This window comes from Lepidochelys kempii, chromosome 3, assembly GCF_965140285.1.
Source record: "Lepidochelys kempii isolate rLepKem1 chromosome 3, rLepKem1.hap1, whole genome shotgun sequence".
NCBI classification, from domain to species: Eukaryota; Metazoa; Chordata; order Testudines; family Cheloniidae; genus Lepidochelys; species Lepidochelys kempii.
Window position 1 is genome coordinate 187,217,524 of NC_136382.1, and position 19,046 is coordinate 187,236,569.

Genomic DNA, 19,046 nt, shown 5'->3' on the forward strand with positions numbered 1-19,046 from the left:
ACTAGAAGCTGAGTGCCCAAGCCAATGGGTAGGCTGGACACATGCTCAGTTTGGACACATTGTTTCTGTAAGCTGTTTCCTTTTAAAAACCAGCATAAAGGGGCCATGGTGAAACCCAGAATTGGGGCCACAAAGAAGGAAAAATACCTACAATTTTCTTTTTGAATAATAACAGACTCAAACACATATATAATATACAAGAACATGCACATATATAAAATATACAAGAAATTCCATTAAAACAACATTAAGGTTGCAAAGTCAAGCACTTAAAAGCTAGGAAATGCCAGAATTAAGGTCTGCACAACCTTAATTTGGCCTCCTTCTGGGTATGCATTATGATAGTCTTTATGTGATCACAAGCTGTTTTTTCCACTGGACCCTTTCCTCACTCAGTGCACAGGGTGGAAGGAGCTCACTGAATAGGTAGCTATTAAACATTTATTTTTATCATTATTCATTGTGTGGCCCCATGCCATATTTACTGCACATCATTCAAACTATGTACTGAATACAGAGTTACTAATTTCCTCATGGGCTGTTTTATTCCACTCATCAACATAATATCTGAGTACCTTTTAGATGAGGGAAAATTACTTACAGTAACTCCTCACTTAATGTCATCCCGGTTAACGTTGTTTTGTTGTTATGTTGCTGATCAATTAGAGAACATGATCGTTTAATGCTCCTTGATAACATTGTTTGGCAGCCACCTACTTTGTCCACTGCTTGCAGAAAGAGCCATCATCTCCCCTAAGTTCCCTGTGCGGCAGCCACCCAGCAGGCTAGCTGGGCAGTTCAGCTGTCCCTCCCCCAACTGCCATGTGCTGCTTCTGCCCTCTGCCTGGGAGCTGCTCCTGGGAGCCTCCTGCTTGCTGTGCGGGGAGGTGGAGGGAAAGATGGGTGCTAATGTCAGGTTGTCCCCCTCCCCCCCCCCGCCCTCCGCTCCTGTACCTCATCTCCACAGAGCAGGGGGGGACACAACGGCTCAGGAAGGAGGGAGCTTGCTGGCAGCAGCTGCTGTCTCAACTTGCTGATCTACTTAAAAAGTCAGTGTACTTAAAGGGGCAATGCGTGTCTGTCTCTTTCTCTCACACGGTGTGTGTCTCTGTCTCTCTCACTCACACACAAGTCTGGTCTACACTGGGGGGGAGATCGATCTAAATTATGCAACTTCAGCTACGTGAATAACTTAGATCTATTCCCCCCCCAGTGAATAATGTAGCTGAAGTCGACATACTTAGATCTACTTGCCACAGTGTCTTCACTGTGGTAGGTCGACTGCTGACGTTCCCCTGTCAAGTCCGCATGTGCCTCGCGCTCCAGTGGAGTACTGGAGTTGATGGGAGAGGGCTTGGCGACTGATTTATCTCGTCTTCACTTCTCTGTCTCTCTCTCACACACACACCATGTGTGTCTGTCTCTCTCTGCCATGCTGTGTCTCCTCCCTCCATTCATGCTGCCTTGTAGAGTGTGAGGCTACATTAACAACAATGTGTTAACCCATGAGGGCTCAGCCGTGTGCTAGTTCATCATTTAGCAGCAAGGTATTCCCTGGGAAATATCCCACCCTCTTTCACCCTGACTCCACCACCTCAACCAAGCTTCACAATCATCATTGCTGTGTACATTATTAAATTGTTTGTTTAAAACTTATACTGTGTGTGTGTGTGTGTGTGTGTGTGTAGTCTTTTGTGTGGTAAAAAAAAATTCCCTGGAACCTACCCTCCTCCCCCTATTTACATTAATTCTTATGGGGAAATTGGATTCGCTTAACATTGTTTCGCTTAAAGTAGCATTTTTCAGGAACATAACTACAACGTTAAGCAAGGAGTTACTGTACCTGTAATTGTGCTTCTCTCAAGATCTTTCTGATATGATTCCCATTCATCCACCAATCTTCTTCCTTCAGAGTTTGGGGTTTGGTCTTTTTGTGCTGTTTTTTTTTTCTACTGTAATAGTTCTTAGTCTGTGAGAAAATTTTTCACTTGGATAGGCTTGTCACTTGGGAGCTTCGGAACTGGTTGGAATGGTTGTTGAGGCAGCAGTATTTATAGCCTGTGGGAAATGGCACAGAATAATGGAGAGCCTGGCTCATCCTCTACCAGCTACATCTGTCCTTGGGGACCAGTCCTTTAGAGCTTTGAGAGTTCTGCCAATCTCATACTGGGAAGTTAATACCCAAAAGTTTAGAATCTTTTTGGAAACATATCTTCTGAGATGCAGAATTACAGTTAAGTGATATCCCCCTACTGTTCTCTCTCTGGTTGAAGAATGCATGCAAAGTGGAGTAAGAATCCATTTTATTTAGAGCAATACATGCATTTTTGCTGTGTTTTTTTTTATAGGTGTGCTACCTGACTGTTTGACAGATGGTTCTGATGTGTTCACTGAAATTGAACAACAAGAAATGAAAATACTCAGAGAGGTTCTTAGGTAACAAGAAGTGGTCTCCTACTTAATATTGATGGAAGTAGATATACATGGATATTCTGCTGCATTTTACTTGGGTGTTTCCTTCATTTTCTAGGTGGCATAAATATTCTTCTTCAACATGTGTCAGTGTGGATCCTACTATAAGTGTACATGTGTGCAAGCTTGGAATCTTTTGTACAACCATGTCCAGCATGCCTCCTTGTGCTCTCATAAATAGGCATACAGGGCAAAGTGTCCCCAATCCTCCCTTATTTCCTGTTTACCACCTCTGGCAGTGAGAGACAACCTGGATTGTATCTGACCTGCTTCTGAATTTCAGAACTCTTCTCCAGTGAAGAAACTCTTCTTCCCTTTGTTTTATTAGTTTCTTCATTTGATTTTTTGTTGTGTGTTTCCATTCCAAAAAAGAAAGAAGAAAGCAGTTAGGCAAGACAGAAGAGAGATTTCCCCCTCCATACAGCTGGGTGAGATGCTTTGCGCCCGCCACTGGCTAAGGTGGAATCAAAGTCCACTGAATTTAAGCCTTGTTCTTCCTGCTATTAGGTTATACCCATCATCAATGAACACAGCAGATGTCTGTTCTGTCTTGGGGAAGCACACATCCCCAACAAGTGTGACTGCTGCTCCTTTTCATCCTATACCCTGAAATCTTGAGATGTGAATTTCAAACTGTACCTCTTGGAGCAATTCATGAAGGTAGCTTTAGATCCAGGAGTGGAGACATCCTTCATACAGGAACCAAGGAGATTGTCTTTGGTGAGTACCCTGGCTACTGGGCACCTGTCATAAGTATAAAGGGAAGGGTAAACACCTTTAAATCCCTCCTGGCCAGAGGAAAACCTCTTTCACCTGTAAAGGGTTAAGAAACTAAGACAATCTCGCTGGCACCTGACCGAAATGACCAATGAGGAGACAAGATACTTTCAAAGCTCAGGGGGGGGGGGGGACACTGTCTGTGTTGCTTTTGCCGGACCAGAGCAGGAATGCAGGTCAGAACTCCTGTAAAAAGTCAGTAAGCAATCTAGTTAGATATACATTAGATTCTGTTTAGTTTAAATGGCTGATAAAATAAGTTATGCTGAATGGAATGTATATTCCTGTTTTTGTGTCTTTTTGTAACTTAAGGTTTTGCCTAGAGGGATTCTCTGTGTTTTGAATCTGATTACCCTGTAAGGTATTTACCATCCTGATTTTACAGAGGTGATTCTTTTACTTTTTCTTTAATTAAAATTCTTCTTTTAAGAACCTGATTGTTTTTTTTCATTGTTCTTAAGATCCAAGGGTTTGGGTCTGTGTTCACCTATGCAAATTAGTGAGGATTTTTATCAAGCCTTCCCAAGGAAAGGGGATGTAGGGCTTGGGGGGATTTTAGGGGGAAAGAAGTTTCCAAGTGGGCTCTTTCCCTGTTATATTTGTTAGACGCTTGGTGGTGGCAGCAATAAAGTCCAGGGACAAAAGGTAAAATAGTTTGTACGTTGGGGAAGTTTTAACCTAAGCTGGTAAAAATAAGCTTAGGGGGTCTTTCATGCGGATCCCCACATCTGTACCCTAGAGTTCAGAGTGGGGAAGGAACCTTGACAGCACCACATCCATGGTTCTAGCAAGGAAGGGAAAATAAAAAGGTGCCCAAACCATCAGCATTGGCACTCCCCAAACTGACCACATAGAATCATAGAATCATAGAATCATAGAATATCAGGGTTGGAAGGGACCCCAGAAGGTCATCTAGTCCAACCCCCTGCTCAAAGCAGGACCAATTCCCAGTTAAATCATCCCAGCCAGGGCTTTGTCAAGCCTGACCTTAAAAACCTCTAAGGAAGGAGATTCTACCACCTCCCTAGGTAACGCATTCCAGTGTTTCACCACCCTCTTAGTGAAAAAGTTTTTCCTAATATCCAATCTAAACCTCCCCCACTGCAACTTGAGACCATTACTCCTCATTCTGTCATCTGCTACCATTGAGAACAGTCTAGAGCCATCCTCTTTGGAACCCCCTTTCAGGTAGTTGAAAGCAGCTATCAAATCCCCCCTCATTCTTCTCTTCTGCAGGCTAAACAATCCCAGCTCCCTCAGCCTCTCCTCATAACTCATGTGTTCCAGTCCCCTAATCATTTTTGTTGCCCTTCGCTGGACTCTCTCCAGTTTATCCACATCCTTCTTGAAGTGTGGGGCCCAAAACTGGACACAGTACTCCAGATGAGGCCTCACCAATGTCGAATAGAGGGGAACGATCACGTCCCTCGATCTGCTCGCTATGCCCCTACTTATACATCCCAAAATGCCATTGGCCTTCTTGGCAACAAGGGCACACTGCTGACTCATATCCAGCTTCTCGTCCACTGTCACCCCTAGGTCCTTTTCCGCAGAACTGCTGCCTAGCCATTCGGTCCCTAGTCTGTAGCTGTGCATTGGGTTCTTCCGTCCTAAGTGCAGGACCCTGCACTTATCCTTATTGAACCTCATCAGATTCCTTTTGGCCCAATCTTCCAATTGGTCTAGGTCCTTCTGTATCCTATCCCTCCCCTCCAGCGTATCTACCACTCCTCCCAGTTTAGTATCATCTGCAAATTTGCTGAGAGTGCAATCCACACCATCCTCCAGATCATTTATGAAGATATTGAATAAAACCGGCCCCAGGACCGACCCTTGGGGCACTCCACTTGATACCGGCTGCCAACTAGACATGGAGGCATTGATCACTACCCGTTGAGCCCGACAATCTAGCCAGCTTTCTACCCACCTTATAGTGCATTCATCCAGCCCATACTTCCTTAACTTGGTGACAAGAATACTATGGGAGACCGTGTCAAAAGCTTTGCTAAAGTCAAGAAACAATACATCCACTGCTTTCCCTTCATCCACAGAACCAGTAATCTCATCATAAAAGGTGATTAGATTAGTCAGGCATGACCTTCCCTTGGTGAATCCATGCTGGCTGTTCCTGATCACTTTCCTCTCATGCAAGTGCTTCAGGATTGATTCTTTGAGGACCTGCTCCATGATTTTTCCAGGAACTGAGGTGAGGCTGACTGGCCTGTAGTTCCCAGGATCTTCCTTCTTCCCTTTTTTAAAGATTGGCACTACATTAGCCTTTTTCCAGTCATCCGGGACTTCCCCGGTTCGCCACGAGTTTTCAAAGATAATGGCCAGTGGCTCTGCAATCACAGCCGCCAATTCCTTCAGCACTCTCGGATGCAACTCGTCCGGCCCCATGGACTTGTGCATGTCCAGCTTTTCTAAATAGTCCCTAACCGCCTCTATCTCCACAGAGGGCTGGCCATCTCTTCCGCATTTTGTGATGCCCAGCGCAGCAGTCTGAGAGCTGACCTTGTTAGTGAAAACAGAGGCAAAAAAAGCATTGAGTACATTAGCTTTTTCCACATCCTCTGTCACTAGGTTGCCTCCCTCATTCAGTAAGGGGCCCACACATTCCTTGGCTTTCTTCTTGTTGCCAACATACCTGAAGAAACCCTTCTTGTTACTCTTGACATCTCTGGCTAGCTGCAGCTCCAGGTGCGATTTGGCCCTCCTGATAACATTCCTACATGCCCGAGCAATATTTTTATACTCTTCCCTGGTCATATGTCCAACCTTCCACTTCTTGTAAGCTTCTTTTTTATGTTTAAGATCCTCTAGGATTTCACCATTAAGCCAAGTTGGTCGCCTGCCATATTTACTATTCTTTCGACTCATCGGGATGGTTTGTCCCTGTAACCTCAACAGGGATTCCTTGAAATACAGCCAGCTCTCCTGGACTCCTTTCCCCTTCAAGTTAGTCCCCCAGGGGATCCTGGCCATCCGTTCCCTGAGGGTGTCGAAGTCTGCTTTCCTGAAGTCCAAGGTCCGTATCCTGCTGCTTACCTTTGTTCCCTGCGTCAGGATCCTGAACTCAACCAACTCATGGTCACTGCCTCCCAGATTCCCATCCACTTTTGCTTCCCCCACTAATTCTACCCGGTTTGTGAGCAGCAGGTCAAGAAAAGCACCCCCCCTAGTTGGCTCCTCTAGCACTTGCGCCAGGAAATTGTCCCCTACGCTTTCCAAAAACTTCCTGGATTGTCTATGCACCGCTGTATTGCTCTCCCAGCAGATATCAGGAAAATTAAAGTCACCCATGAGAATCAGGGCATGCGATCTAGTAGCTTCCGTGAGCTGCCGGAAGAAAGCCTCATCCACCTCATCCCCCTGGTCCGGTGGTCTATAGCAGACTCCCACCACTACATCACTCTTGTTGCACACACTTCTAAACTTAATCCAGAGACACTCAGGTTTTTCTGCAGTTTCGTACCGGAGCTCTGAGCAGTCATACTGCTCCCTTACATACAGTGCTACTCCCCCACCTTTTGTGTGTGGACTGTGGCCTTGGTGTGGACTGTGTCGGCTTGGACTGTTTCAGCACCAACTCCAAGATAAAGAAACCCAGCTTCACCCTCTGCAGTGAAAAGGTTCCCCCCTGTCAAATTCAAATGCAGCTCTGAGCAGATAAAATATCTGTCCCTCAGAGAGGACTCTAGACCAGGAAAGAAGCCCTCAAAATAATAAGCATCAATGAAATACAGTGCCAGGAGATTGGCAGTGACTAAGCACATGGGTGGTAGGCCCACTGGTATCGACTTCCACATTGAGATCTCTGGCACTGGCCCCAGAGCCAGAACCATTCCTGGTCCCAAGATATGTCTTTGACCAGCCCCCCTTGCTGCTCTTCTCAGTACTGAACACAACACACACATCAGCCCTGGAACCGCTACCATCAGAGCTGGAACCACATGCATTGGCAGTACCATCCCTAGATAGTTACCTCTCCTCCTCATGAAGGGGCCATTCCTTCTTCCCTTACTTGAGTAGGGTACCAGTGCCTGAAAGTCAAGATTGAAAATACCAGCAAAGGTACCCTGAAGGTATGTAGTACCGAGTTTCAGTGCAGAACCGGCAACCAATGGGCCCTCCTTGGTCAGGCCAGTACCAATATAACCCACCACCAAAGTTGTGCTGGCTGTACTGGGGTCTGTCCTCTCAGATTTTGGAATGGGATCTCTTCTAATGTCTTGGCAAAGAGGAGATCTTCACCACTATTGGCATCTCTGGCAAGAGTACCCTCACTAGAACTGGAGGGATATCCAAGGGTGGAAGAACTAGCAAGAGACACACTCCAACTGTCCTCCCCACTGAAGAGATCTTCCTTGTCCTGAGATGAAGCAGTCACTGTGGCCCCAACACTGACCATCAGTGACTTCAGGGCATTTCAGAAGGTATCATCGAGGATAGTGGATACAAGGGACTTTGAAACAAAGGTGATTCAAGTTGTTTGACATCCTTAGTGCCTTCAAGAATTGCTCTCCTCATCAATGAGAGAACCCAAAATACAGCAAAGTGTGGGTGGCACACCCTGGCCTTGCTTCCCTTGACTTCAGAGCAGGTGAAAAAACAGTAACAGGGTCCACCCAAAGGCTTTGAGTGATTCTACACACATTCAACACCAGGTTTGCTCATTGTCTCCATCATTCAGGAGAAAAGCAGATCAAACAAAGAAACTCCCAAAGACAAGGACCCCAAGAAGCTGGACATTTTCAGCCTAAAGGCCTACTGCTCAGCACATCCCACCAGTTTCACATCATGATCTATCATGTACTGTTCACGAAATACAACTTCCTGATGTGGGAGAGGGTGATCCCCTTCCTGTCTTGACTCCCACAAGATGGCAGGGAGGACCTGAACAACATAATCAAAGAGGACCAAATGGTAGCTAGAACTGCGCTACCAGGGGCAGTACTTGAATCTGATACAGTCATTCATTTGATGGCCACGGCACTCACCATGCGCTGTGCCTTCTGGCTTTAGGTGTCTGGGATACCAAGAGAAGTCCAAGCCATAACTGGGGACTTACCCATTGAAGGTATGGATCTATTTAGTACAAGAACAGATGAAGTGTGACATTCCCTCAGAGATTCCAAGGCAGCTCTCAGACCCCTGGGCATTTACACTCTGGGACCGTATCATGAACCTTTCTACCCCCGAGGCAGAGAATGCTATTGTTCTGTCACAGTCGCCAGCCCAAGTATTCACCTAGAAAGCAACACTGATACTTGTGGAATTGCCTGTTGTTTTCCTCCTCCATCTTGCACCAGCCTCCCTTCCAGGGACAGCAGGTTTGATTAAATGGTCAAGAGCCATACCAAGACCACTCCACAGCTTATACTTGAAAACTGCCTCACTTGAAAATTACTCACTGCTGCACCATTCAGTTGACTTCCTCACTCCCTACTTGCCTCTCTTCCCTATCCCTTTTCAGGAGCCCTTCTCATGAAAGCCTTTTACAAACAGAAGGGGCTTTGTTGCTAGAGCTGGTTGAAATTCAGAATTTCTGCTTTACAGGAAATTTTGACATTTTGAAATTTGATTTCAGTCTAAATAGGACTAAAACCAAATTTTGTAAAAATTTCTTATGAACCAGGGGTTTTGACATTTTTCATTTTGGAAACACAGCAAGATAGTGTTTGCAACAGGAAATTTGCTCTCTGATCCACAGCAGCTACTCAGTGAAATTGACACTCATACTGAATTGTCATTCATTCATGACCCTGTCACCATTGAGAACATTTGTCACAGATGAACCACTTGAACCACCTGCAAATTCAAGGGACCTTCACTTGAAAGATAGGAAACTATATATAAACAAATTAGAGTTCATCAAACTGGCATGCATGATATTAATCCTGGTCCTGCAAACCTTTGTGCAGATACTGACAGACAATATATCCACTATCCACCAAATAAACAAGCAAAGAGGAGCATGCTCTTCTGCCCTGTGCAAAGAAGCGATCATTTTAGGGGGCAGCGTAACTCCAGTGGCCCTACACATTCCAGGAAACAGCAATGGCCTGGCTGGCTTCCTAAACAGACAGTCCATCACCAGTCACAGGTGGTCACTACTGAAATCCATCGTTGACTTAGTATTTTGCTAATGGGACAATCTGCTGATTGTCCTGTTCACTACCTAGTACAATTCCAAGTGACTGAACTTCTGTTCCAGAGGAAGCATGACCCTTGGATCTTCACCAGACCTCTGACTTCTACAGTGGAACCAAATTCTCCTTCACGCTTTCCCACTGTTCCCTAGGATGATTGCCAAAGCAAGATGAGACGAGGTGAAACTCATTTTCATAGCCCCCTACTGGTTAAGGCAATTCTGACTGACCACCTATGGATGTCTGTATGACCAGAACACCTGATCTACTGTCTCAGGATTAGGGCCAGCTATTTCTCCCAGCCTCTAAAATGTGCAACTGACATCCTGAATGTTGGCTGACTGAGTGCCATGGAAAAGGACTGCTCTTCACTTGTTTGGGAGATCCTGGCTCAGGAGCAGGAAATTGTCTACAAGGAACATCCTCTTCTAAGTGGACTAGATTCTCTATGTGGGTGGCCCAATTTGGCCTGGAGTCTGGACCACTTGCTTCAGTTAAAGCATTCTGGATTTTCTTTCAGTTTGATCAGGTCCATCTGGTGGCAGTATTAGCATATCCACTAATACAGTTGCTGTCAATCTCATCTGATGGTATCCAAGGTCTTTTAAGGACTTTATGCATATTTACTAACGGATCAAGGACCCTGCTCCAGCATGGGATCTCAGTGCTATTCTTCTTTGGTTTATGGAGCCTGCCTTTGAGTCCGTCTCAGAGTGCTTCATCCACCATCTTATCTTCAGAATGGTATTCCTGGTCACCATCAGTGCAACAAGAAGGGTCAGCAACCTCCAAGTGCTCACGGTAGAACCCCCATGTACTTTGTTTCACAGAGAGAAAGTGGTTTTGAGATTTCATACAAAACTCCTCCACAAGATGGTTTTGGAATTCCATTTGTATCAATCAACTTGTGTGTACTTTTTTTTCCCCAAAAGCACATTCTGTGTAATGGGAGAAGAAGCTCCGCACCTTGGACAATTCCAGGGCTTTTTGATACTATACTGATAGGACGAAATCTTCAGAATGCCACCATGTCTATTTGTGGTTATAACTGGCCAGTCCAGAAGTCAAGACATTTCTTCTCAAGTACTTTCAAAGTGGATAATGCATTATATCTCAGTGTGCTACCAGCTGACTGATAGAATCATAGAACCACAAAGGTAGAAGGGACCGCAAGGGTCATCTGGTTTAACCCCCTGCAAAGATGTAGGATTTGTTGTGTCTAAACCATCTGAGACAGATGGCTATCCAGCCTCCTTTTGAAAACCTCCAGTGAAGAAGCTTCCACAACCTCCCGAGGCAGTTTGTTCCATTGCCCAGTTAAGAAGTTTTACCTGAGATTTAATTTAAATCTGCTATATTTTCTCTGTCTTTTTATGGCAGTGTTTCAAGTATTTGAAGACTGCTATCATGTCGTCCCTTAATTTCCTCTTACCCAAACTAAACATACCCAGTTCCTTCAGCCTTTGCTCACAAGACTTGCATTCTATTCTTCTGATCAGCTTTGTCGCTTGCCTTTGGATCCTTTCCAATTTCTCTACATCCTTTCTATACAGCGGTGACCAAAATTGGACACAATACTCCAGCTGAGACCTAACGAGTGCTGAGTAGAGCGGTACTGTCACCTACAGAATCATAGAACCCGACGATTAGAAGATACATCTTTCCTACTGTCAGGGTTCCTTCCCCACTCTGAACTTTAGAGTACAGATGTGGGGACCTGCATGAAAGACCCCCTAAGCTTATTCTTACCAGCTTAGGTTAAAAACTTCCCCAAGGTACAAACTTTGCCTTGTCCTTGAACCGTGTGCTGCCACCACCAAGCGTTTCAAACAAAGAACAGGGAAAGAGACCACTTGGAGACGTCTTCCCCCAAAATATCCCCCCAAGCCCTACACCCCCTTTCCTGGGGAAGGCTTGATAAGAATCCTCACCAATTGGTACAGGTGAACAGAGACCCAAACCCTTGAATCTTAAGAACAATGAAAAGTCAATCAGGTTCTTAAAAGAAGAATTTTAATTAAAGAAAAGGTAAAAGAATCACCTCTGTAAAATCAGGATGGTAAATAACTTACAGGGTAATCAGATTCAAAACATAGAGAATCCCTCCAGGCAAAACCTTAAGTTACAAAAAGACACAAAAACAGGAATATACATTCCATCCAGCACAGCTTATTTTACCAGCCATTAAACAAAAGGAAATCTAACGCATGTTCTAGCTACATTACTTACTAACTTAACAGGAATTGTAAGGCCGCATTCCTGATCTGTTTCCGGCAAAAGCATCACACAGACAGATCCTTTGTTCCTCCCCCTCCAGCTTTGAAAGTATCTTGTCCCCTCATTGGTCATTTTGGGTCAGTTGCCAGCGAGGGTACCTTAGTTTCTTAACCCTTTACAGGTGAAAGGGTTTTGCCTCTGGCCAGGAGGGATTTTATAGCACTGTATACAGAAAGGTGGTTACCCTTCCCTTTATATTTGACACCTGCCAACTATTAAAGCTCTTTCCACCAGAGATCAAGTGGCATCCACAGGCTTCCATAACATAAGAATATCCAAAATCTTTATAGCTGCTTGTGACAGGGTATACAGGCCCTACCCTGGAGATGAAGGGGTTAAGGCAGCACTCTTGGCAGTGGAAGCCACACCCCCTCACCCCTGCTGGGCATGCTCCAACTGCTGCTGCAGTATAAAAGGGAGCAGCCCAGCTCAGTCAGGGTTGTCAGCTGAGGAGGAAGGATGCATCTCATCAGCTCCAGCTAAGGAGCAGCAGGAATCCTGGACCACAGGAGCCAGAGGTGCCGAGCCTCAGACTGACACCCAAGCATTGGTGGATGCCCCAGGGAAGTTGCTGTTGCTGGGAGCAGTGCACCCTGTGGAGACCAGAGACACTGACACTCAGACCATGGATGACAGGAATCATAGCAAGTAGCCGGGGGGGTGGGGGGACTAGCCATTGTCTCCACAGGAGCCAAGATGCCTGCATTTGTCGGCTGTCCACCAGAGCTGGGACAATAGACAGTTTGCCATCTACCCTGCCAGAGAGCTGATCTTCCTAGACTGATTATTGCTCTGTCCAGACTGCAGGCCAGGGCCCCCTCCCCATCCAAGCCATATTGAGTGGGCACTAGGTCACACAGCCGTGTGGCAAAGGGCAGCCACGTTGACTCCGGTCTTTGGGCCGCGCAGCTCTGAGGTTAAGGGCAGCCATATTAACTCTGGCCACTAGGCCACGCAGCTGAGAGGCTAAAGGCAGTCATAGTGAAATGATGGGGCATGAGTGCCCATTTCCCTACCTCAAAACATGACGCACTGGGCTTGGTTGCTAGATCAGATGCAAAGTTCAGGAGAGCTGAACTTCCATCTCTATTCGACTGATGCTGCTGACACTTCTGCCCACCTCCTGAGGAGGATACTGCTTGTTGGTCGCCTACAGTGGAATCCACACTGACACGTACTCAATGAAAGAACAGTTATTTACGTACAATAATTATGGTTCTTCAAAATGTTTTACTTAGTATGGATCCGACTACCTGCCCTCCTTTCTCCTGTTTTTGAAGTCCTCCCCTATGATGGGCTTTGAGTTGCAAGGGAACTGAGGCGAGGCTGGGACCATGCTTTCCTTTATGCATTCATCCATGAGCATGAGGAGGCACAGGACACACGTGCGGCCCCACTAGACACTACTGTGCAAAGGATTTCAAGTTCAGGTGCATGTGCACCTACAGCAGGATCCACACTCACTACATCTCGAAAAATCACAGTTATTGCAGAATAAGTAACTGTTCTTCCTTGTTAAAGGCCTAATCATGAGAGGATGTAAATACTAGTTGCTAGTGGGGAAAAAAACCCATAGATGTGTCTAGAGGCTAAGGGTTGAATCCTCAGCTCTGGCTAATCTACTTTAACGGTACCAAATGGTATGCCACTTGAATATTCCTCCCTGTTCCCATCCCATCCCAGCCTCCTGAGCCAGGTGTCAGGGATGTTTTAACTTGCACTACCTAGTAATGGCATCTTCCAATGTCAAGGGATTGCCAGAATATAGGAGCACTCTTGTTATGCCCTCTTCTTCTGGGCAGTCCCTTAACAGTAGCCCAATGATTAGGACAATTTTCAGCTGCCTTGTTAGAGCGGGGTTATGGCTCCTTTGCATCGACAGAATATTGTGCTCCTCTGTGTCCATGTTTGGATGGGCTACTGCTCCCTTAGATGGGGTGAGTTCTGTTTTTGCACCATGCTTTCCTCTTTCCCACAACTTCTTATTGTAGCTCCTGTGCAGGGGCTCTTGCAGAGCTCCAGCTCAGTTGAGTTGGTATGGGAGAGCAGGTATGGCTCCTCTAGATCACACCCCCTCAAAAAAAAAAAAGTGGCAAGCAACTGGATCAAAAAAACCCAGCACAACTAGTCTGAGGCAGTATTACTATAGGATGTTTCCCCTCTGTGCTGTGGAAACTCCCTACCTTCTGCCCTTCAGAGAGTGGTGAAGGGCATCCATGATCATAAAAGAGAGCAGATAGTGCCCGAAAGCAGATGGAGGCAAAAGGCAATGTATATTTTTTGAGAGGCCCCTTGTCTTTTGTGTGGATCTCTGGTTATCTGTGACTAAAAGGAGTGGAACCCCCATCTTCTTGTATGGGTAATATGTTGGGGGAATCTACCACCCAAAGGAGGAATTCCCAGGAAACTCTCTTATGCATATTAGTCCTGCACAGAGGATAATGGGGCCTATACTTTCTCAGGATGTCTGTCTGTCTGTCTGTCATAGTTCTATATTTCTATTGAGAGTACCCTTTTAATCAGTGGTTGGCAACCTTCAGCACGCGGCTCATCAGGGTAATCTGCTGGCAGGCCACGAGACTTTTTGTTTACATTGACTGTCCGCAGGCATGGCCCCCCGCAACTCCCAATGGCCACGGTTTGCCGTTCCCAGGCAGTGGGAGCTGTGGGGGGGCCGTGCCTGCGGACGGTCAACGTAAACAAAATATCTCACGGCCTGCCAACAGATTACCCTGATGGGCTGCATGCTGAAGGTTGCTGACCCCTGCTTTTAATTGAAGTCATCAAGGATTTTGGAGGCTTTGGAGGCTTATCACTGTTATCCGGAGATTGTCCCTTGAGTGTTTAAGCAGTGCTAAATCAATATGAACCACTTTAATATGCAGGACAGCTGCACCGTCAATCAAACCCTAGCCCTGCCCTTGACCCCTTAAACCCTGCCCACCTGTCACCAGAAGTCCCGCCCCATGGGGGTATTACTTCCGGGGTCAAGGCGGGCACATGACCAGAAGCAAGGTGTGTCATGTGACCCCTCTGACAACTTCTCCCTCTACCAATCAGGAGGGGTTTTGTCCCGACAGGACCGCCCCGAGTGGAGATTTGACCAATTGGGGGGAGTTCTGGGGCAGGGTGACCTGTCCCGAAATGATTCATGTGACCCCTCTAAGAACTCCTTCCACATCCCTCTACCAATCAGGAGGAGTTTCGGCCGCATAGGACTGCCCCGAGAGCAGATTTGACGAAAATAGGGCAGGTTCTGGGATGGGGTGAACCACCCAGAAGAGGGTCGTGTGACCCCTCTGCCATTCAGAGCGCAGTACCATCACCCCATAAGTCCCAGTGCCGGGCATAAGAGGCTATCTTTTACCAAGAACACATGTTTTAGAAATCATGGAAACATGGACTCCTTCACCGCCCCCGTGAGAACTTCGGACTTTGTTTTAGCCCCGAGCACCTTTGGACTTCTGTGGAGAAAGTGCTACATCAGTGAGAGTTCTGAGGAGGACCTTTGACTCAAACGTTGATGGATACGGCAGGAACCGACCGCGAAACCCAAACCCTCGTGAGGCACCCTGATGAGTGTAATGGCCTCTTGTTGTCCACCCCCCTAGAGGTGGAAGGTGATCATGGCTTGGGGGAGTTACCGGTGGACAAGGTGAACAGAAAAGATGTGGCTCAGGTAAATAAATGTTTAAGAAGTGATGGTCCGGTATGGGAGGCGTGTAATGGGGTGAGGAACTGGCCCGGGATTGTGTAAATCAAAAAACAAGCAGTGGGGTGCTTACACTGTTTCTTTTCTAAAAATCTCTCAACAGCTCGATGATGCCGTTCCAGAGGCCTTTGAGAACTTACACATCGGTAGCCCTGTGGGAGTAAATGTATAGTGCATCAGCTGTTTTTACTCATGTCTGAGACACAGCTCTCAAGAGGAAAAGGACAAAATGGAAGAATGAACCAGCACAGACTCCTTCATGTTAGGAGTCATGGGGTCCATTTTTACAGGCGGCTGTAAAAGGTTGTGTTAAACCAGGAGATTAATAAAACTTATTTAATGTGTTAATATGAATGTGTCCCTCTCCATACTTGTGTTAGTAAAAGACGGTACCAATAACAGTCATGTCTCCACAGATGGCTCTGTTAAAGAAAATATATTACACCCCTGGGGAAGTTGGGAGCTTCGGTGGGGTGAACCCTCTTTTTCAAGTGGCCAAAAAGCATAGTAAAACTTTAAATAGAAGACAGGTAACAGCTTGGCTTTCAGAACAGGATGCTTACACTTTACACAAACTGGCTCGAATATGTTTTAAAAGAAACAAGACCATTGTTTCTGATGTGGATGTACAATGGCAGGCAGATTTGGTGGATATGCACCGGTTCTCCAAACACAACAGCAGTTTTAAGTACATGTTAACCGTGATAGACATTCTATCCAAATATGCCTGGGCCTTAGGCCTAAGAGACAAGACGAGTGGTGAGGTATCCAAGGCCTTTAAAGCTATTTTTAGCGAAGGGCGCGTGCCTCAAAAATTACAAACCGATTCGGGGAAAAGAATTTTTAAACAAACCTTTAAGCAGATCGTTAAAGCGGCTTGGCGTTCACCATTTTGTTACTAATAATGAAGTCAAAGCAGGAGTTGTGGAGAGATTTAACAGAACTTTAAAAACTATGATGTGGAGATATTTTACAGCCCATAACACCTCTCGCTACATTGATGTGTTACCTGACTATAAAGAGTTACAACCAGAGCTTTCACAGAACTATGCATACCAGACTCGCTGATGTTAACCTTTCAGAGTCTCTGAAGGTATGGAAAATGATTTATGGAGATGGTTTTAAAATAAAACCGGTTGTTGCCCCTTTTAGAAAAGGCGACCACATGAGACTATCTAAAACCAAAGGAGCTTTTGAAAAAGGTTATGAACAGATGTTTACTGATGAGGTATTCATAGTGGATGAAGCCTTAACCAGGGCCAGAGACCTGTATACCGATTAAAAGATTATGAGGGTGAGACAGTTACTGGATCTTTTTACTCTGAAGAATTACAAAAAGTAAACTCCAAACGAGACAGGATTGAAAAAGTTCTAGCGGAGAAAGGAAAAGGGAGAAAAAAAAAAACCTACTGGTGAAATGTTTGGGGTGGCCTGATAAGTTTAACAGCTGGGTGGAAGCTTCTCAACTCTGTGATATTTAGACATGAACAACAACAACAAAAAACAACCAAAAAAAACCCAAAACAAACAAAAAAAGTTATTCCTCCTGTAAAGTCAGAGTGAGTGAGAGAGAGAAAAAATGAGCGATGACGGGTTTTACATTACTTTGCCCAGCAACGCCAGCTCTGCCGTTTTTTCCCAAAACACCAGCTCGAACTTTCCAATACGGCTAATTAAGCCCTTGGATCTCCCGGGTGCCTGGGAGGTGGGGTTAGTGGAAATACAATACCCGCACAGCTGGAACACTATCAACGAAGACACCCCTTTTGAAATCACCTTTGGAGATATGGCATGGAGTTTCATTCTACGACAAGGTTATTACTCATCCATACCCAAACTACTGGATCATATGAACAGTACCATGGCTCGTCATCCCGGACCGCCTGAGATGGTCATGAACTATGACCCTGTGGGTAGAAAAATTAGATTTAAATCCACCAATTTTACTTATATGTTTTCTACCAGCAGGGAGCTAGCTAACATTCTGGGCTTGGGTCCCAAACGCAGCATCCAAAAATTCCCCTTCTCGGCAGACATTACAGGGGCTTTTAATTCATTGTATCCGTACACGGATATCGTAGAACATCAGTTTGTGGGGGACTTCTCTGTTCCCCCGTTACTCTGACCCTGTCTGAGGAAGGAACAATGAGTTTGTCACCATTACCTACGATAAACCTCATTACGTCCCTATCAGTAAACACCACATCGACACCGTTACCAGTTAGCTGGTCTCCATATTGGAAGAGAAGATTGAAGGTCTGGAGCAACAGATAACAACCCTGCGTTGCATACGGGAAACTGAGGATTTCCTGGACGAAACTCAGGATAGGCTTCTAGGGGCACAAAGCTCTACAGATATAGAGCAGGTTGCACAGAGGAGCCAAGAGACCAGTGAAGAAGCTTGGCAACATGTGACCTCCAGAAGAGGTAAGCGGAATGTCCGGGTTCCAGTAACACAGACACAGGTAACTAACCGCTTTCATGTTCTCTCCACAGGTATCGTTGCGGAGAGTGGACCAGATGATATGTCTGGGGCGAGAAAGCAGAAGGAGACTCCGCTGGTTGGAAGGCATGAGATGCGCTGTCCTGAGGTTGGGGGTTCCACGACCACCACCCCCAAGAGGAGAAGGCGGGTGGTGGTGGTCGGGGACTCTCTCCTCCGGGGGACTGAGTCATCTATCTGCCGCCCTGACCGGGAAAACCGAGAAGTCTGCTGCTTGCCGGGGGCTAAGATTCGTGATGTGACGGAGAGACTGCCGAGACTCATCAAGCCCTCGGATCGCTACCCCTTCCTGCTTCTCCACGTGGGCACCAATGATACTGCCAAGAATGACCTTGAGCGGATCACTGCGGACTATGTGGCTCTAGGAAGAAGAATAAAGGAGTTGGAGGCGCAAGTGGTGTTCTCGTCCATCCTCCCCGTGGAAGGAAAAGGCCTAGGTAGGGAGCGTCGAATCGTGGAAGTCAACGAATGGCTACGCAGATGGTGTCGGAGAGAAGGCTTTGGTTTCTTTGACCATGGGATGGTGTTCCATGAAGGAGGAGTGCTGGGTAGAGACGGGCTCCATCTTACGAAGAGAGGGAAGAGCATCTTTGCCAGCAGGCTGGCTAACCTAGTGAGGAGGGCTTTAAACTAGGTTCACCGGGGGAAGGAGACCAAAGCCCTGAGGTAAGTGGGAAAGCGGGATACCGGGAGGAAGCACAGGCAGGAATGTCTGTGAGGGGAGGGCTCCTGCCTCATACTGGCAATGAGGGGCGATCAACAGGTTATCTCAAGTGCTTATATACAAATGCACAAAGCCTTGGAAACAAGCAGGGAGAACTGGAGGTCCTGGTGATGTCAAGGAACTATGACGTGATCGGAATAACAGAGACTTGGTGGGATAACTCATATGACTGGAGTACTGTCATGGATGGTTATAAACTGTTCAGGAAGGACAGGCAGGGCAGAAAAGGTGGGGGAGTAGCACTGTATGTAAGGGAGCAGTATGACTGCTCAGAGCTCCGGTACGAAACTGCAGAAAAACCTGAGTGTCTCTGGATTAAGTTTAGAAGTGTGTGCAACAAGAGTGATGTAGTGGTGGGAGTCTGCTATAGACCACCGGACCAGGGGGATGAGGTGGATGAGGCTTTCTTCCGGCAGCTCACGGAAGCTA

General features: G+C 46.3%; 1 protein-coding gene across 3 annotated transcripts in view; it reads left to right on the forward strand.

Moving 5' to 3' along the window:
- CFAP36 (cilia and flagella associated protein 36) overlaps positions 1-19,046 on the forward strand; it is a 107,202-nt gene that overhangs the window by 29,353 nt on the left and 58,803 nt on the right. For all 3 annotated transcript variants that reach the window (XM_073339335.1, XM_073339332.2, XM_073339334.2), the window contains exon 5: positions 2,349-2,436. In XM_073339335.1, coding sequence (XP_073195436.1) covers positions 2,349-2,436 — 88 coding nt within the window. The remainder of the gene's footprint in view (positions 1-2,348; positions 2,437-19,046) is intronic.